This window comes from Phocoena phocoena, chromosome 8 (assembly GCF_963924675.1).
Source record: "Phocoena phocoena chromosome 8, mPhoPho1.1, whole genome shotgun sequence".
In the NCBI taxonomy this organism is placed as follows: domain Eukaryota; kingdom Metazoa; phylum Chordata; class Mammalia; order Artiodactyla; family Phocoenidae; genus Phocoena; species Phocoena phocoena.
This window is the reverse complement of record NC_089226.1, coordinates 74,229,565-74,251,159: the sequence shown is the minus strand read 5'-3', so window position 1 is coordinate 74,251,159 and position 21,595 is coordinate 74,229,565. Positions and strand designations below refer to the sequence as shown.

At 34.4% G+C, this 21,595-nt stretch overlaps 1 protein-coding gene across 4 annotated transcripts in view; it reads right to left on the bottom strand.

The window, feature by feature from the left end:
* Positions 1 to 2,224: 2,224 nt before the first annotated feature.
* Positions 2,225 to 21,595, bottom strand: part of PRMT3 (protein arginine methyltransferase 3) — a 134,355-nt gene continuing 114,984 nt past the window's right edge. For all 4 annotated transcript variants that reach the window (XM_065882044.1, XM_065882041.1, XM_065882043.1 and 1 more), the window contains 3 exons: positions 19,522 to 19,572; positions 19,238 to 19,325; positions 2,225 to 2,334 (listed from right to left, as the gene is read on the bottom strand). In XM_065882044.1, the coding sequence (XP_065738116.1) occupies positions 2,225 to 2,334; positions 19,238 to 19,325; positions 19,522 to 19,572 (249 nt within the window). The remainder of the gene's footprint in view (positions 2,335 to 19,237; positions 19,326 to 19,521; positions 19,573 to 21,595) is intronic.

Here is a 21,595-nt window from a genome sequence, read left to right as displayed (position 1 = left end):
GTGTGAACCCCACACATTACAAAATTACAATGTTAGTTTTCACAAAGGAAAATAGGAGAAAAATGTATTTTCTTAATGGGAATAAGATCCTTGGGACAGAGCAAACTGCTAACCATAAATGCCCATCTGCCACAGCATGAAAGAAAATTGCATTTATCACTGTAAGGGCTATAAAGTACTTACTTTCTACAACAGTTTAATGGCTGAAATTCTAATCAAAGAGTTAATATTTGGACTCTCACATCTCATAAGATGTTTAGTTACACAAATTAGAATGTTCCAGCCTGGAAAGGCTAACTGAAAAGAACAGAGATCCACTAACTATGGTTGGACTACTTATGACCAATAGAAGAAAATCAGTAGAGCCACTGGGTGAAAATCCCCTAAAAATCAAACAAGAGTTTTAATAGGAAATCATTTTTGAGAAGTACTCTTTTAAATAGTAGAAAGTATCTGTTATGCACTTATAAAAAAGAAAAAAGTAAATTTTGGTTACTTTAAAAATTTAATGGTAAATCTTACGGGCTTATTTTTGTTTTATCATCCCACCCTACTCAAATTTGTATGTGAAGCCATTCCAGACAAAAATTTAAAGTACTCTGTGCTATGTTATCAGCACTACACATTTCCAGTAATGGTCTGAATTCAAATCATGGTGAAAACAAGCTAACTAGTTTAGCCCAGTGACAAGAGAAATCATGCTTATGAAGGAAGACTTCGACTAAGATCTGAAATATCATAATTTGAAGGGATTATTCTTCCCATTGCTATAAGTCCAATTTTCTAATAAAGACCAAAAGACAATTTCTTTTTGATACAGTTTTTCCTACATTAAATATTAATTTCTGTTGTAATCTTCCCACACACGTACTAGTGTAGTATTTGATGAGGTTGACAATTCACAAACTGATCTAATGTCGATGTCATATATTCTTTGGAAGGGGTCCCTGTCTGTATGATGATGATAATTAATATCACCTAGCATGTATTGACTGTTTTCTATGTGCCAGGCACTGATCTAAGTATCAACAGTTGAAATGTATCAGTTTATGAATTGGCAACATTCACGGAGGGGGAGAGAGGTTAAGGAACCTAAGATTACACAGGAAGTAAGAGCTGCAGCCAAGGCCTGAACTGGCTCCAGAGCTCATGCTTCTCAACACTTAACTATGCTGCCTTGTGTGTGTCTTGTTTTGAAAAAGAACTAGCTGGTGAACTGAAAAGAAGCATGTGACCCACTTCTCCTTAAAATTTCCGTTATCTTAAAAATGATTCCTTTGTTAAGACTTGTTTTAAATGCTTCTGATTTTATAAAAGGCTTTAATATATTGAAATGTCACTTTATAATGCTAATAGTTGTTGTATACATTTAATTGAATGTTTTCTGTTCTGTGCTTCAAACTGAGTCAATAATTGTAAATGACACAATTGTATAGAGTGATATACGTATATTAACAGTTACATGTTTAAATTGCACATAAATCTAGTTTGAAAAAAGTATTAGTAAATAAGTACATATTTATCCCAATCTTTAAAAACTTTTATGAAACCTAGGGTAAATGCATTGAAACCAAATCTCCTGGGCAATACTAGAAAACTATATGACTCAAAAATATTTGCAAAGAGAGAAGAAGCTAAAAAATGAGAACAGAATTATGTGGCAATCAACTAAGCTGTCTTCAAATACAATTTGTGTGGTCTTGTTTCCATATTTTAGTCCCTTATGCTTGCTCTTTTAATGTATTATAGCCTGATATTCTAGCAAATACAATTAAAACTACTCCTCAGAAAGGAAATCTGCAATAAAATATGTAATACCTTGTACACAGTTACTAGTTTAATAAAACAACATCCAAATAACTAATCAATTACCAGTATTTAAAATTTATAGTAAGAAACTTATTTAAAACAACAAAAGACTATCTCTGTTCCAAATTTAGGCCAATTTAAATGACTTTCAATACAGGGAAACTCAATGTAGGGGTTACATTTGGTTAAATCTCACTGACCAGACTTCCAAGAATGTGATTATGGTGGTGGATCACCAGGATCAGGCAGTGCCCTCCTTAGCTGCATCCTCAGATTCCTGCCATGCTTCTTCTCTCCTACTGAGGAGGCTCAGGAAAGGACCCATCATCCATGCGCTCACATAAAACCCTCCCTCCCCTCCCTCTCTACCCCTCCCCTACAACAAAAACTGCAAAGTAGTGCTTTTGTGGCCTTTTCACTGGAGACCATAAGTTTGAGTTGAATTATCCAATGTGAGGGTCACAATGAGAGACCGTGGATCTTTCTTATTCTTGTGCACTGTGATCTTTCCTTTCAAGGCTTCACCTATAGAAGAAAGGCAAAAAGTGTGTTTCAGAATTCAAGGAATACAGTGTAGCAGAAAAGTAAGAGTAGACCTAGTATTGCTCTTTTTTGGTGTGAAATGTTTCACTAATTTTTTTTTAACTTAAAAATTTTTTAGGGCAATTTTATGTTTAATTTTTGAACAAAACAGATCTAACTTACGCAGCACAAGTGTCAAATGCTTGTGAAAGAGTAAGCAAAACTACAGTGGTCACTGCAGGGTTGGGGGCTGTGTTATTGGACTCCTCAATATGAGCCCTTATGGTGCGTCCTGGGCATAAAAAAAAAAGACATGGCCCCTGCCCTCAAAGAGTTCATGGTCAAGGGTGAAGCGAAATAGCTACATTAACAATTATACAACAGGTATGTGTCTAAAGTGTGCTGGAGGGGAGGATTGGGGATCGTCAGAAGGCAGTAAAAGGCAAAGCTTCACAAGAATTAATGGATGAATTATCTGAGGACTAAAGTCAAGGTTACCTTAACGAGTGTACATGGAGCAGCTTTTAAGGAAGAGAAAACACATATAGAGAGCCCTTGGTGAATGGCATTTTGGGGAAATGAAAATTACAGCTGCGAAAATTTACATGTGTATTTTATAGAGGCACATGACAAGGCTGCTGGCCTTTAAGGTACTCACACCGTAAACGTAAAACAGAGCTTACACAGGTAAAAGAATGAACACAAAAAATACAAGGCAAAGAATGATTCCCTAAAAACTTATCCTGTATGCTCCAAATTTTGTTTCACTCCAAAATGGAATTATATCTATGTGCTTTTCTGATTATAGATACTTCTCATTTTAAGTTTTTTCATTTATTTACCAACAGCCGTTTAAAAATAAAAACAAGATTGTTAAGTTGTAACTGATCACCATTCCTTGCTTTAATAAGAGTAAAATCACAGCAAATACTATCAGGTATAGCTTTGAAAATCTGGATGGATACAGTGAGGCTCCATATAAAATGACTGTGGAATCTATATAAAACCATCAAAATACTGAATCAGTATCTTATTTTAAAAAACGCTGCAAATCAAATCCCCCACATTAAGGGCTAAAGAATCTGAATGCTTTTCAATATGATAGTGAAATAACACAGTAAAACACAGCAGAACCACCTCATAGCTATACTTCAGAGTATAAAGATTCCATTACTGATACATTCTACACAGCCTGTAAAAAAGACAAGGCTTATATAGTTTAATACAAAATTAAGGAATTAGAGTAATGGAAAAAATAATGTGGCCCAAGATGCAGTCTATGTAACCTAATATAACAGTGATTTTACGTGTGGGTGTTATGTTAATACGTACATCTGGCTTTCTTTGGCTTCTGTATCTGACCTATTCCTCTATATTACTCAGAAAATGAAAAAAAAAACTACATCACACGCCAAGCTCATCAATAGCCTGACAAAGATTACCTGTGAGGTAGTTCTACAAACTTTGTAGAAAGTGCAGGTTGATTATTAGACAATAATTCCTAATATTTATTTAACATTTATTTTGTGCTAGCCCTATTCTAAAGCCTTTATGTGATTTATCTCACTTAATGATCACAAAGTATCTCTGTGAGGTTAAGTACGTTTCCCTCACTTTACAGATGAGAAACAAGGTTCAGGAAGGCTAAGCAATTTGCCCAAGGTCATACCACCAGTTAGGGAAGAACCAGGATGTTAAGCAGGGCAGTTTTGATTCCAGAGCCCATGTTCGTCAACTACAGTCTAGTACCGCCCTACCTCTACCTGAAAATTGATTATTAGTTTTCATACACTTTAATGGACATGAGACAGTCAAAATTTTACTATTCTATGACATTATTTGTAAAAACATTTAGCCACTTTATAAAAATTTTACTAATATTAAATTTTATATAATAATTTTTATTCTATAACTTTAATAAGCTATAATACATGTTTTCTTGACCATTAAGACATTAACCTAGGGAAGAAGTCATAAGTATCTTCAACAAATCTAAGAGATTTTCCATTTTTGAATATATAGGCAATATTTTCTTGTTTCTATTTTTTACCAACATTTAAAAATTGTTATTTTATACCAACAGTCATATCCTGAACTTATCATTTACTGATACTAAAATTGGAAATGAGTAGCTGCTCTATGATAAACTGCTATTGGTTTTATAAGTATATGACAGGAAAGAGTAATTATCAACTTGGTTATTAGGTTTAAATTACTGTTACTGAATTATCAACACAAGTTAACAAGTGTTGAATTTTACAAATTAGTGGCTTGTTAATTCCCTCCTATTTATAAGCAATGTGTCTTAGTGTAAATTACTTAATTTAGTTGCTTCTCTACAGTAGTTCCTATGTATGAAAAGACAGATAATGTATACTTGAGATATAAAAATAATGAAATGATCTCCACAGACCCAACATCAGGCTGGAATCTTACACAAACCACTGAAACCCCGTATTATGTCCCTCCAATCCAATCACATCAATTCTCCAACCTCCAGTGGTAACCATGATTCTAATTTCTTGTTACCATTACCTATTCAAAGTAGTTCCACTTCACAGAGATGTATCCTGTATTAACAGACTGCTATTTATTTGTTCTTCCATTAAATTATTTCTAGTTTTTTTTATTACAAATAACGCTGCTATGATTACTGTTATATATGTCTGTTGTGTCCATAAGACAATAGTTTCTCTAGGATGGAAACTGCAGGATTTTAGGACATACACATGCTCAAATTACCACATAATGATAAATGGGCCTTTACTAATAAACTTCATCTAGTCATAGAAAAAGTCTCTTATCTACATAAGAAGTGTAACTTTCTTTATTGAGAGAATATTTATCAAAATCTGAGAGCAAATATGATAAAAAGCAAACACAGCAGCATTTAGATTAAAGTGAGAACACAGCAAAAATACCACTATCACTACATTATTTAACATTATTCTTGAATGTTCTACACAATGCAATATGACATAAAACAGAAATTAAGAATACAGATGTACTACTATTACGGGGGAAAAAAGAGATACAACTAATTTCAAATGTTAGTTTCAGGGAAAGAGTTCCATAAATCTTCACTGAGTTCTCTTGAGACTTTAACTAAATACTGATCTCTGTTTGTGTATGGAAAAATTTCATGATTTTGAGCAAAGAACAACTCCTAGGGAGCAATTAGCCGAACAATTTCCAGAGCTCACACAGGCTGGGAGGTCTGAGTTCCAAGCAGCCAGAATAGAAGGAACCTGCTGAACACTTATGATGATTCACTAGAGACACCAGATTACGCTTTAGCATTACACCACCCAGAGAGTAAAGGCCACACCACTGCTCTCTAACAAAGCTTTAAAACATTTTTTGTAAAGATCAAGGTAATCTTTAAATAACTTAATTCCCTGCCAAAGCAAACTTCACATACTTTTTAAAAGAAAGTAACCAAAATCCAAACATTCAGCAAAATAATGCTTCCAGTGTTTGACATCCATTTTAAAATGGATAGATTTTTAAAGCGCTGCAAATTGAGGCCTATAAGCAGGAAAAAAAAAGTTACAACAATAACAAAAACACATCAAGGCACATCTTAACTTCCTGAAAACCAGTGATAAAAAGAATAATCTGTAAAATGTTCAGAGAAAAAAAGACATATTACATATAAGGGAAGATAGAAAAGAGTGATCTCAAAATTTTCATCAGCTGGACACATCTTTGAAGTGATGCAAGAAAACCTGTTAAAAATTCTATATCCAGCAAAAATCCTTAATAAATGAAAAATAAGAAAAAAATTCTTTTTTCAAAGAAACAAAAGCAAGAAATTCTTTTCCAGGAGGCCTGCACTACAAGAAATGTTAAAGGAAGTTCTTCAGACAGCAGGAAAATGACACCAAAAAGAAACCTGGATCTACACAAAGGAATACAGTGCTAGAAAATAGTAAGTACGTGGTAAATATGTTTTTTCCTTTTTAAAATTTATTTAATAGATAATTGACTGTTTAAAGCAAAAATAGTAACACTGTATTGTGGGATTTAAAACATTTGGGGAAGTGAAATGTTTTTATAAAAATAGCACAAAGGGGCTTCCCTGATGGCGCAGTGGTTGGGAGTCCACCTGCCGATGCAGGGGACGCGGGTTCGTACCCCGGTCTGGGAAGATCCACATGTCGTGGAGCGGCTGGGCCCGTGAGCCATGGCCGCTGAGCCTGCGCATCCAGAGCCTGTGCTCCGCAACGGGAGAGGCCACAACAGTGAGAGGCCCGCGTATCACAAAAAAAAAGAGGCTGGAATGGCTATATTACTTTCACACAAAGTTGACCAAAGGGAAAAAAATAACCAGAGATAAAGACATTTCGAATTGATAAGTTGTTCAATTCATAAATGAGACATCATAAACTTCTGTGTGCATATAATTACAGAGCTTCAAAATGCATGACGCAAACCTGACAGAACCATAAGAAGAAACAGACATATCCACAATCATCATTGCAAAGTTCGCCTCTCCTTTGTTGATAATAACAACTAGACAGAAAATCAGAAAGAATATGGAAGACCTGAACATTATTAACCAACCTGACCTGGCTGACATCTATAGAACCAAGAGGGATCATATACTGGTTCATAAAACAAATCTTAATACATTTAAACATATAGACATCATACAGAATATGTTCTCTGACAAAAACTGAATGAAATAAAAAATCAGTAACAAAAAGACACTTGAAAAAGCCCAAAATATTTAGAAATTAAACAGACTTCTAAATATTCCATAAATCAAAATAAAAATCTAAAAGAAAATTAGACAGCATTTCGATTTGAATGATTATGAAACACAACATGTAAAAACAGGTAGCCGATAGCTAAAACAGTGCCTAGAGGAAAAACTGATAACTTGAAATGCTTATATTAGAAAACAAAGAAGACAGACCCAAAGGTCTTCGTTGGGGAATTCTATCAAATATTTAAGGAAAAGTAATACCAAATGTACAAAAAATAAAGGAGGGAATACTCCATAACTCATCTTTTGAGGGCAGCATTATCCCGATACTAAAATAACTTTTTTTGTTTTTTAGAATTTTATTTATTTTTTTATATAGTAGGTTCTTATTAGCTATCCATTTTATACATATTAGTGTAAAAGAAGACAAATTTATTAGAAGAAAACTACAGGTAAATATCACTTATGAAGAAAGATTCAAAAATCCTTTGAACATACACTAATATGTATAAAATAGATAACTAATAAAAACCTGCTGCATAAGAAATAAAAAAACATCCTTTGAACAAAAGAGAAAAATCATGATTGTCTCACACAAATGTAGAAAAAGCATCTGACAAAATTAATTTCTTTTTCTATTTGAGTAAAACTGTGACAAAATTAATTTCTAACAACTTTCAGCAAGCTAGGAATAGAAGGAATCTTCTTCAACCCGATAAAGAAAATCTATGAGAAACTATAGATAACATCATTATTAATGGTGAAAAACGGAATGCTTTCTTCCTAAGACTGGGACTGAGGTAAGGATGCTCATTCTGACCACCTCTAATTAGTATTCTGTTGGATGTCCTAGTCACAGCATTAAGATGTGGGGGAAGAAAAAAATATATAGACTGGGGGAAAAAAAGTAAAACAGTCTTTATTTGCAGACTGTATGGTCTTAACAAATAGAAAATCCTTAAGCAATATTCAAAAAAAAAAAGCTACTAGAACTGAAAGGATTAGCAATCTCAGGATATAAGATCAATATAAAAAATTGCATTTTTACATGTGAGCAATGAAGAATTACAAATTGTAATCAAAAAACCACAATAGCATTTACAATAGCATTGAAAAAGCATGCAATACTTGAGATAAATATAACAACATATATGTAACATTTAGTTACATCAAACTATGAAACACTGCTAAGGATGATCTAAGTAAATGGGGAGATACATTTTGCTTGTGGATGAGAGTACTGTTAAGAAGTCAGCTCTCCCCAGAGCAATCTATGGATTCAACACAATCCCTATCAAAATCCTAGTAGGATTTTTTTTTGCCAGAAATTAATAAGTTGATTTTTAAATTTATATGGAATTTAAGGGATCTAGAATAGTGAAAACAATTTTGAAAAAGAATAAAGTAGGACTTATATCACCTTACAAAGAAGGTGTCTTACTGGCATAAGAAAAGACACAGATTAATGGAACAAATAAAGCTCAGAAATGGACTTACGCATATATGGTCAATTAATTTTTGACAAAAGAACCAGGATAATTAAATGAGAAAAGCATAGCCTTTTCAAGAAATGATGATGAGACAACCTAATACACATTTGGGAAAAGATGAACTATTATTTTTAAAATCAACGTGAAATAGATTATAGGCCTAGATGTACTGACAAAATTATAAAATTTTTAGAGGAACCATAAAGGAAAAACTTTGATGTTAAGATAGCAAAGATTTCTTAATTAGGACACAAAAGCACAGACTTCAAAAGACCTTAAGAAAATGAAAAGACAAACTAGGAATTGGAATAAAAATATTAGCACCACATACATCTGACAAAGAACTTGTATGCATATATATAAAGATCCTTATGACTCAATAAGATGACAACCCAATCAAAAATTGAACAAAATATTTTAAAAGAAACCTCACCAAAAAAAGATGTACAAATGATCAATAAACATATGAGAAGAGGCTCAACATCATTAGTCATAAGGCAAATGCAAATTAAAAACACAGCTGTCACTACATATACATGTAATAGAATGACTTAAAATGACTGCCCTTTTATATAAGTGCTGACAAAGATGTGGAGCAAATGAACCGTCAACAGTGGTAGGAATGTTGAATAAGCACAGTCACTGTGAAGAAGTATGCCAGTTTCCTGTAAAGTTAAGTATATATTTACCATAAGACTCAATAATCCCACTCCTAGGTATCTGCCCAGGAGAAATGAAAACATATGCCCACACAAAAACTTTTACATGAATGTCCATAGCTATTTTATCCATAATGGTGCCTAACTGAAAACGATCCAAAAGTCTAGCAGCAAGTGGATGCATATGTAAATTACAGTAAGTCCATACAAAGGAATACTACTTGGCAATAAAAAGGAACAAACTACTGATAAACAGATGAATTTTTAAAATATGCTAAAAGCAAAGAAACTGGAGTATATTCTGTATAGTAACTTTGATATAAAATTCTAAAAGGATACTAATGTCTTAACTATTAGTAATACTAATACACAGTGATAGAGAGCAGATCAGTGGTTCTCCTGGTCTGGAAATTGAAGCTGGGGATGACCAACTCTAGTGGGGATGACTGCCTGCAGAGAGGATCAACAAGGAAACTTTTTAGAGTGATATAAATATTCTATGTCTTAACTAGTGTGGGGTATACATTTGTCAAAATTCATTAAACTGTACAATTAAAATGTGTGAATTTTTTTTTTTTCTAAGAGACTGCAAGTTCTAGAAGGAGGACATGTTTTTGGGGGGCGCTGCGTTGGATCTTCGTTGCCACGTGGGCTTTCTTTAGTTGCGATGAGGGGGCTACTCTTCTTTGTGGTACATGGGCTTCTCATTGAAGTGGCTTCTCTTGTTGCAGAGCACGGGCTCTAGAGCGCAGGCTCAGTAGTTGTGGCACACGGGCTTAGCTGCTCCGCGGCATGTGGGATCTTCCCGGACCAGGGCTCGAACCCGTGTCCCCTGCATTGGCAGGCGGATTCTTAACCACTGCGCCACCAGGGAAGCCCTAAAATGTGTGAATTTTTTCTGTATGTAGATATAAAATAAAGCTGTTTTTAAAATGTGGTGGCTTAGGAATAAATTCATAGATAAACAGAATATAGTAGAGAAACCAAAAGATCCATTATGGAGATTCAGTACACGGTAAACGGGGCATTTTAACTCACTGAGAAAAGGAGTCAAGAGAAATGTGTAAATATAGGAATATGAAATTTTTTAGTATGGAACCAAAGTCAGAAACCAAAAGGAAAAGGTTGAAGATTTGTTTATACAAAAATGAAAAAATTCTATAAAGATACTTTAAAGAAAAGCAAATTACAACGTTACTTTCACTGCTTAGAATAGCAAAGATTTTTTAAAAAAGTAAATTTTCACTCGATTCCTTAGGATGGATTATGAGAAGTGGAATACTTTTTAAAAAAAGGAATAAAGTGTGTTCCAGTTTTACACTCCTGCCGTCTTCATGAATGTTGAGCGTTATTAGAAACCAAGCAACAACAGAAAAAGAATGAAAGAAAATGATAAAAACATCTTTGTTATTTAGATAAACAACAACCTGAATCTGCTTTGATTTGCAATTCAGTGATTATCAGTAGTGATGGGTATTATTAATATTTCAAATGTTTAACCACCATCTAAAAAGAAATCCTCTGAGCATTTACCTTTAGTGATTTTCTTGTTGATGTATATGAGGTTTTGTTGCAAATATTTCTTTTTAGTGTATGTGCCCTAATGGTTGCTGCTCCTTAAATTGCTTTAGACATGTTAAAAAAAATGTTAAGTTGGCTAGTTTGTAACTATCCTATTCAATCCTTAGTGTAGGGTCAAAATGTTCCCTGGTGCCTATAAAGCAGGTTATCTAATCCTGCATTTCAACTTTAAAGAATATATTTAAGTGGTCTTTGTACCCCTTAATTTAAAATACAGCCCAACTCAAGATGAACTGGCAGTGGATAATTTTGTTAAATTTTCACAAAAGAAAAAATTTTAAGCACCAATGTTAAATTAAAATACCTGAATAATTAAAAAGTTGTAACATTAAGGGACTTCCCTGGTGGCGCAGTGGTTGGGAATCCGCCTGCCAATGCAGGGGACACAGGTTCGATCCATGGTCCGGGAAGATCCCACATGCTGCGGAGCAACTAAGCCCGTGTGCCACAACTACTGAGCATGCGCTCTAGAGCCCGCGAGCCACAACTACTGAAGCCCAAGTGGCTAGAGTCCGTGCTTCGCAACAAGAGAAGTCACCACAATGAGAAGCCCGTGCACCCCAACAAAGAGTAGCCCCTGCTCGCCGCAACTAGAGAAAGCCTGCGCACAGCAATGAAGACCCAACGCAGCCAAAAATAAACAAATAAATTTATTTTTTTAAAAAAGTTATAACATTGTCTTATAAGCTGATGCTGTAATTTTCATGTCTTAAAATGAAATACCAGTAAAATAACTATTTCTGTAATAACCTTAATTTCAAAACGGGGGTGCAAACAGCACTTATTTATGTTAATTAAATAGCACGAAGGGTCACAGTAATAAATACATAGTTCACACTGCTGCACTCACTTCAATTGTTCAAGCCTGACTAAAGTACCAAGTCAGTGGCTATAATACCAGAATAGATCAGAGTAATTAATCAGTGTCAAATAGATATAAAATGATTGATGCTGTTAAGTGTGTATACTGTGGTGAGAGCTGAATAGGACACTCTCTATGGAACTGTGCTATATCACTTTGTTTTTATCATCGGCAGATGGCTATTAGTATACCACAAAGCAGTGGTACAGTTCAATCAAGAACAAAATTGATTTCATTTCAATTCTGTCCTAGTCGTTTTTTAACATTAAGTTTCTTCCAGACCAATAAAATTTCATTTCCCCACAAGGGGGATAAATTAAAAAAATTATTATCACTATTAAAGCTTAGAGTTAAAAAGTGAAAGAAAAAAAAAAAAGAAATGGATTCTCCATCACATAAGACCTTACTAATAACAGAGAAAGAGAACTAAACAGCCTGATTTTAATAATATTTTTCAAAGCCAAATCACAAGAAAAAGATCTGAATTTTTAAAATAAATACTGCCACATAAGCTTTTACAATAAAATTGTACATTATTTTGAAAGGAAAACAAATTTAAAAAAATCCTGAATTTAAAGTAAGTGTTTTTTAAATCCTTTAAAAGTATTCATCCTGGAAGTCTGGTCTCTTAACTCCCACAATGCAGGAAGTTCTCAAATGTTGTAGAGTACTTCTTTTGGAACTATTGTTAGAACTAGGCTGTGAAAACAGCAACAACAACAAAAACCCAAAATGAAGCAAAAACAAACTAGGCTCATCATTTTATAGTTCCCTTGTGCTTTTGGCCAAATGTAAAATTCTTAGTCTGAGAAATTCCGTATTCACACTGTCTTCTCTTGCTTTCCAAAAATCCAGTCTACCCCCAACGGTAGATTTACCATTCCCAAAAAAAGATTTATCATTACTGAAGATATTAACATACACACACACACACACACACACACACACACACACGGAAGAATAACTGTACAGCTATGTATACAATATTTTGTTAAAAAAATCTTGTCATTACTTTCTGGACAGTAAAATAAGTGGTACATACACAGCAAATTGTCCTGATTATACTTCTGGCTTTATTTAATTTTATCTAAAAATTTTACATGCCATACAGAGTCAAAAACTACTTTTTAACTCAACAACAGAGAACTCTCTTTAGCCATGCCGAAACTTCTGAGAACATCAGAGCTGACAAAATGGGGCAACCAAATACAGGAGCTAGATAAATGCCCTTGGCGTGTGTCACCCACGGTGATGAGAGGAAATTAATTTCAATGACAACACATATTACTGTACTTATTCATTCGTTCAGCAGGATATTTCTAATATGCCAAATACTACATCAGATAAAAAAGAAGTGAGAGAGGCAAACAACTCATCTTCTATTAGAACCCTTTACCACAGCACACTGGTATGTTCTAACACAGATGTATGCATGAATTGATCTGGAAGAACAAAGAACAGAGCAGTTAACCTTCTAAGGACAAAGAGGAAAGATTTACAGAAATAAGCTGGGTCATAAAGGGAAAAGTGGAATTCATCAAGTGAAAGAGGTAAAAACAGTTTCCTAGGTAGAAGAATACCTTAGATAAAAGCAAGGAAGAAAAGACAGGAAAGTTAGCTAAAAAATGAGCAGTAGAGCTGGAGCATATGATGGGCTTATGTGGGGCTGTGACAGGGTGGGGTTGGAAATGATGAAAAATGGTCTGACTGTAAAGGGCCAAGGTAAGGTCTGGATTTTATCCTGGATATCCTGACAGTCCAGTGTGGGTTTTAAAAAAATTAACTTTATTAAGGTGTAATTTATATACAATAAAACTGTAACATGTAAAATGTGTAGTTCAATGAGTTTTAGTAATATCTCACTCTCATAAACTTTTGCCTACCTCAAGTCTCAAGATTCTTATGTTATCGTCTAGAAGTTTTACAGTTTCAAGCTTTTATATTTAGGTCTATCATCCATTTAAAATTGGTTTTTATATATTTGGTATCAGATAAAAACTGAGATTCACTCTCTTCCTTTATGAATATTCAGTCATTCTAACACCATTTTTTGAAAAGACTATCCTTTTCCCATTGAATTTACATTGGCCCTTTGGAAAAATTTAATTGACTATACAAAACTGAGACTCTGGATTTCCTATTGTTATATTAATCTATATATCTACTTTTTATATGCCAGTATTATACTGCCTGGGCTAATGTAATTTTTAAGTAGGTTTAGAATTCACATAGTATAGTAATTCCAATATGCTTCTTATTGCATTTGGTATAAATTTTAGAATCAGCCTGTCAATTTCAACCTTGCTAAATTCACTTACTAGTTCTGTAGTTTTTTGGGGTAGGTTTCTTAGAATTTTCTACGTACACATTATCTATAAATAACAACAGCTTTATTTCTTCCTTTCCAATGGCTTTTAATTCTTTTTCATTTCTTATTGCAGTGGCTAAGACTTCCAATATAGAAGTGTAGGAGGGGTGAGACTGGACATCCTTGCCTTATCTCAAACTTAGGGAAAAAGCATTTAGTCCTTCTCTATTCAGTATGATGCTAGCTACAGACTGTATGGATGCCTATTGTCAGGTTGAGGAAGTTCTCTTTTATTTCTACTTTGCTGTACTTGTCATGAAGGAATATTGAATTTTGTCAAATGTTTTTTCTGCATCCACTGATATGATCATGTGGCTTTTCTTCTTTAGACTGTTAGCATGGTGGACTGTATTATAAGATTTTAAAATATTGAATTAGCCTTGCATTCCTGGAATAAAACGCACTTGGTCATGGTGTGTTTTCTTCTTATACATGTATGCTGGATTCAATTTGCTACTATTTTGTTGAGGATTTCTACATCTGTATTCATGAGGGACACTGGTCTGCAGTTTAATTTTCTTGTACTACCTTTGTCTAATTTTTGGTATCAAGATAATACTGCCCTCATAAAATTAGCTCTCTTCTATTTTCTGGAAGAGACTATGTAGAACTGGTGTTATTTCTCCCTTCAAGTCGTTGGGAGAATTTGCAATGAAGCAATCTGTGCCTGGAGATTTGTTTTATGGAAGGCTTTTGAGTCTGGCTGCTGATTTTGTAAATAAAATTTAATTGGAACACAGCCACACCCACTCATTTACCTATGCTGCCACTGTTACTGCTGCCACCATTGTAGGATTACTTGCGGGCTGCGATATGGGAGAACAGAGAAGAAACATAGAAAAGAAAAATGGGGATTTCCCCCCACTCTCTCTAAGCATTAGGAGACCCTTTCCCCACTCCTCAAGCTAGAATCAGAGGGCTCCTTTGGGAGCTCTTCCTGTCTGTGCTGAGGCCCTCTTCTGAGTTTCAGGCTGTCTGGAGTCCAGGCGAGGGGATACTGAAGGAAAACTAATCACAAATTTACCACCAGTTCAGTGGTAATTCAAATTCTGGTCATCTTCTCCAATTTATCTGCTATTATGTACTTTTCAGAGATTTCAAAGAGCTGTTCCATGCGTTCTGGTTTTAAAGCTGCATTCAGTGAGACAGATGGGATGAATGCACTTACGTCACTGGCAACCGGAATTACTGTCTTTATATTAAGTGTGTTTCCCGTAAACAGCATTTAGTTAGTTCTTGCTTTTATTCTGTTTATTTCTGCCTTTTAATTGGCATGTTTAGGCTATTAACATTTTTTAAAAGACTTAACTTTTTAAAGCAGGTTTATGTTTACAACAAAACTGAGAGGAAGGTACAGAGACTTCTCATATCCCCCGGCCCCCACACATGCACAGCCTCCCCCACTATCAACATCACTCATTGGAATGGTACTTTTTTTTTTTTTTTTTTTTTAAACCAAGGATGCGCCCACATTGATGATACATCATAATCACCAAAATTCTGTAGTTTACCTTAGGGTTCACTCTTGGTGTTACATATTCTACGAGTTTAGACACATGTAAATGACATATATCCTAATTATAATATCATAAAGAGTATCTTCACTGCCCTAAAACCTTCTGTGTTCTGCTTATTTGTATCCCCTGCCCCTGGCAACCACTGATCTTTTTATTATCTCCATAGTTTTGCTTTTTCTAGAATGTCATTACCACATATCACACAGTGTATAGCCTTTTCAGATTGGCTTCTTTCACTTAGTAAGATGTGTTTAAGATTCCTCCATGTCTTTTCACGGGCTCATAACTCATTTCTTTTTAGCACTGAATGAAATTCCATCATCTGGATGTACAGACCATTCATATTTAATATAATTATCAATATGTTTGAATTTAAGTCTGCCATCATACCTTTTGTTTTCTATTTATCCATCTGTTTATGTTCCTATCTTCTCTTGAATTGAATAGTCTTTTCAAGATTCTATCTTATTTCCACTACTAGCTTATTAGCTATATTTTGTGGTTTAATTTAAAAATTTTTAGCTGTTGCTCTGGGGTTTACAATGTACATACTTAATTCATCAGTTCACCATTAAATTGCTTCATCTAAGTGTAAGGACTTTACAATATATTTCCAGTTTCTAATTAATTTCTTTTTTAAATCATTGCCATATATTTTATGTCTCCATATGTTTTAAAACACACAATGCATTATTATTTTTGCTTTAAATAGTCAATTATCTTTTAAGAAATTAAAAAGTGAGAAAATAAAGGCTTTTCTTTGTACTCACACACATTTACCATTTCTGGCATTTTCCACCCCTTTGTTTAGAGTGGAATTTTCTAAATATTGAAAATTTTGGTGATATTTTCTTTCCACTTGAAGAGCTTACTTGAATATATTTTGTATTGTTGGTCTGCTCCTCTCTGGTTAAAGTTTTTTTTTTTTAATTATCACTGCATACCAGCAATTTGTTTATGATGTGTCTTGGGGTTGTTTTCTTTGTGTTGATCCTTCTTGGAGCTCACTCAATTTCTTGGAGTTCACTCAATTTCTTCAATCTGTGAGTTATAGTTTTTATCAAATATAAGAAAATTTTATCCATTATGTTTTCTGCCCGATTCTTCCATGGACTTCTACTATTATATTTAAGGTTGAATGCTGCATATTTTCCCACAGGTTACTGAGGATACATTAATTTTTTAAAAAAAAATCTTTTTCCCCCCTCTCTGTGCTTCTTTTTGGATACATTTTATTGCTGTATCTTTACGTTCTCTGATCTCTCCTGCCGTTAACTCCATCAAATGACATTTTCACTTCAGATGTTGTAATTTCCATCTCTAGAAGTCCTATTTGGATTGTAAATATCTTCTCATATTTTCCTATGTTCATATAAAAGTAGTTATAATATATTTCAACATGCTTGTGAGCTAATTCTATCATTTCTGGGTTTGTTTCTACTGCCTGGTATTTTCCTGCATTCAATGTTTGATTGAATGCTGGCCCATGTTGAATTTTATGTCATTGAACATCTGATATTATTGTTCTCCTTTGTTGCTATTAAGGTTACATGCAGTTCAGTTTTTCCTCTTAAGACTTGTTTTTAAGCTTTGTTAAGGAGCATCCAGAGTTGCCTTTACTCAAGTGACAGTTTATTCCCGCTACTATGGTCCTTCTGGGATCTCCACTGAATAGAGTCCAGAAAGACGCCCCACTCTAGCTTGATGAAATTTGAATACCCCAGCCCTGTGTAAATGCTGGGAAATATCTGGTTCACAACTACTCCAACTGCTTTGCCTGACCTCAGGCATTTCATCCCACATACACACCATCTTAGCACTCATCTAAAACTCAAGGGCGTATTGGAGATCTCCAGAGCTCTTTTTCTGACTAATGTGTACCCCAATACTCTGCCCCAGAGCTTCTGGCTTCTATTCATCAGTACTACCACCAAAGGCTTACTACAGCAGGGTTAAAAAAAAAAAATTCTTGTAACTGAGAATGACTACATTTTCCTTATTTTGAAATTTCTCTTTCAAACTCTCCACAGGTTGTGCTATTTTAGGGGAGTCTATTGGCCTTACCATTTAAATATGAGTACACACAATGGCAATGAAAGAAAAAGAGAATGTAGATGGTGCCAGAGGGCAGCATTAGAATCATATACCTTCTTCACAGTATTCTGAAAAAGCTGAATCAATTACTGTAAGGATTACTGGGTAAAGAATATTTAGGATTTCAAAATTTCACTAGGCATCAAATAACACTTTGTTGTAATTAGGCAGGAGAAAATTCGAATGCTATCTTAAATCCCCCTCAAGATTAAAACATGAAAGAATTAGTATTGCCTTTAGAATTTTAGCATTAAGACAACAAAATGGTTACAGTGAGGGTAAAAAGCAGTATTTTCAATTTTCCCAAAATCAATCCAAATACCAGAGCTAAACAAAAAACAAAACAAAGAAACAGAAATGAGGATGTGTTGGCTTCATTTCAGTTTTGCTGTGCTCAAGCTTTCTAGAGAAAGAGAAAATCACGCCATCAAGGTTTTATTTCCATAGCACTGCAACCTCAAAGTGAAAAAAATGACAAGGTGCTGCTTTACTCTAACAGTGTTTATTTGCATCTACTAAATTCCTTTATGTCTCAACAGTGAAATCAAAACCACATTAGAATTTTATGAAATATTTTAAACACAAAGAGAATGATTTAATGACCTCTACTCAGCTTTGTCAAATCTTAACATTCTGCCACAGTTCCTTCAGTTTTTAAAAGAAATAGTTCAGATACATGGCACTAAACCCCCTTTGTAGCCTTCCCTGATCCTACTTCCATCCTTCCCTAAAGTGAACCACTACCATGAATTCAGTGGTTACCATTCTTAAGTGTTGCTTCTTACTTTTACTATGTGTGTGTGTACATACAGCTGTTTTACATGTTTTCAAACTTCATATAAATCATATATTGTAGGAATCATTCTGCAAATTTTTGCTCAGTGTTGCTTTTGAGAGACACAAATAATTTGATGTTGAATATCTTTACAATGAAGTCTGTTGTACATTCAGTTTTCCTACAGTCAGAAGGCTTTCAGTAAAGATGGGACAAGAAGACTTATATGTAATAAGCAGTTAAAAAAAAATTCCATAATCAAATTCTAACTTTTGGAGTTAAATGTGTAGGTATGTAAGAACTATAGGTGCTCGTGTAAGTGAACAATCAATGAGATGAATGTAGAACTGGATCAGTCTTCAAACACTATGTAAGATTTGAGGAGGTGGACACAGTGGAGAGCATTCTAGACAAATAAAAATATATTTTGAATATAATAACTACTGAATGACATTCTCTTTAATTTACACTTTACTTCTTCTGGTGATATTTCTCTTTGGTCACTTGGGAAATGAGAACATTTTCTTTTATTTATATTTGCTACTTAATACGTATTAGCTATTGCTTAAAGAAAAATTTTCTGATTTTGTGGTACTCAAAATAAGAGCTACATAATGTCACATATATTTTAACTGGCAGAAATTAAATTTAAATAAGAGTTTTCTTTAACTTACTTCTTTAATGAAACGATATGCCACCTAAAATTTATGTACATGGTAAACTCTAAGAACTTATCTTAGTATGTCATATTGCTTCAAATACAGTGGGCATAGAAAAAGTGGTTGTAGAATGAATGAATATTGTTTACTTCAGAATGGATAAGACATTTTCCCCCTTTTTCTTTCTTACCTGCTTTAACTGAAAATGGCTTTTCCAATAGGAATACTGTTTGTTTCCAGTGTGTTTCGGTACTCTGGGGGCCCGTAGAGAATACGACCTGCATTGGTAGAGTTCAAAAGTACCCGATGAAGTACAAGATTTTTAATATCATGGTACATTAATCTACTACATCTAATACAAGCTCCAACTGCTTACAACAGCAAAATGCTTATGATCAAACACCTTGGGGCACAAAAATAAAATACAATGTATTTCACATAATTAATTCTTATGAGACAACTCGTGATACTTACCTTGTTGTGGCAATTCTTCTCAAAATATATATCGAAGTAGCCAGCAAATGCCTGTTTAAAAACAAAGGAATATAAATAATTATTAAACTAATTACATAACAACTGATTATACAGTCTTAAGCCATGGCAAATAAGAAACCATTTCCAATATCAGACACTCTTAAACTTATGGTAGGTCACTATTTTTCCTGGAAAACACGATACTAGTAAAAATAAAGTAATATAATTTGGCTTTTCCCCACAGAAACAACATAATAATAAGGGCAACAAGGCTAATCAAATACTCAGTATGTGTTAAATTAGAGAAATGACCGTGGTGGACCACTGAAAGGTGAGAATCTACATGGAGAAAGGCTCATGAGACCCCTCGCCCAACCAGACTCTTCCACTGAGATGCTGCCATGTGAGTCAAGCCTCTACACAACTGCAGCAGCATGAAAAACCCTAGGAGCAGAACTAGTATGTAAGTCCAGTCCAGACTGCAGAAACACAGACAAGTAAACCTACATGATTTTTGACTTCAAGGCGCTAAATTTTGGAGTGGTTTGCTAACACAGCAATAAATAACTAAAACGTACTCTTTTATATGAAGCCAGCTCATTTAATTTCTTCTGATCTTGTTCATCCAGTTTTAAAGCAAAGTACTATGATTATTTTTGTGATGAGATAAATGAAATTTAAAAATATTACGTATTTTTTTTCCTGAAAATAAAAACAAGACTATTCAAATTAAACGTATGTGTAGGCAAATACCCAAAGAGGAAACTCCAACGTAACTCTCAGGTTTACTGTTAACAGTTTACAAAAAGGCCTCTAGAAGAAATTAACATGTTCAAACAAATAAATAATTTTCACTTATTTTTGTTTAAAATTTGAACGATACCATTCCTGTTTCTTTCACTAGTGGGACAGGCTTGACTTAATCTATTTTAAAACTGGCATTAAATAAAGCTTATAAAGTCTTAAAAACTGGAAACTGATTACTGAAAAATCACTATAAAGCTAATTACTGTACTTTCCTGCTTTTGTTAAGAATGTGGAGTTTTACTGATCCGTAGGGTCAATGTGGATTGGGCCCAAACCAAATTCAATGTTTCATTTATTGTGCTGTTCATCGTTGCTTGTTTCCTCTTTAGTTCTTCTAGGTCCTTGTTAAATGTTTCTTGCATTTTCTCTATTCATTTCCAAGATTTTGGATCATCTTTACTATCATTATTCTGAATTCTTTTTCAGGTAGACTGCCTATTTCCTCTTCATTTGTTAGGTCTGGTGGGTTTTTATCTTGCTCCTTCATCTGCTGTGTGTTTTTCTGTCTTCTCATTTTGCTTATCTTACTGGGTTTGGGGTCTCCTTTTTGCAGGCTGCAGGTTCGTAGTTCCCGTTGTTTTTGGTGTCTGCCCCCAGTGGCTAAGGTTGGTTCAGTGGGTTGTGTAGGTTTCCTGGTGGAGGGGACTAGTGCCTGTGTTCTGGTGGATGAGGCTGGATCTTGTCTTTCTGGTGGGCAGGTCCATGTCTGGTGGTGTGTTTTGGGGTGTCTGTGGCCTTATTATGATTTTAGGCAGCCTCTCTAATGTATGGGGCTGTGTTCCTGTCTTGCTAGTTGTTTGGCATAGGGTGTCCAACACTGTAGCTTCCTGGTTGTTGAGTGAAGCTGGGTCCTGGTGTTGAGATGGAGATCTCTGGGAGATTTTCGCCGTTTGATATTACATGGAGCTGGGAGGTCTCCCGTGGACCAGTGTCCTGAACTTGACTCTCCCACCTCAGTGGCAAAGCCCTGATGCCTGGCTGGAGCACCAGGAGCCTTTCATCCACATGGCTCAGAATAAAAGGGAGAAAAAGCAGAAAGAAAGAAAAGAAAAGGAAGAAAGAAAGAAAGAAAGAAAGAAAGAGGATAAAATAAAGATAAAATAATGTTATTAAAATAATTATTAAGAAAAAAAAATTTTTTAAGTAAAAAACAACAAAAATCGGACGGACAGAACCCTAGGACAAATGGTGAAAGCAAAGCTTTAAAGACAAAATCTCACACAGAAGCATACACATACTCACAAAAAGAGGAAAAGGGGAAAAAATA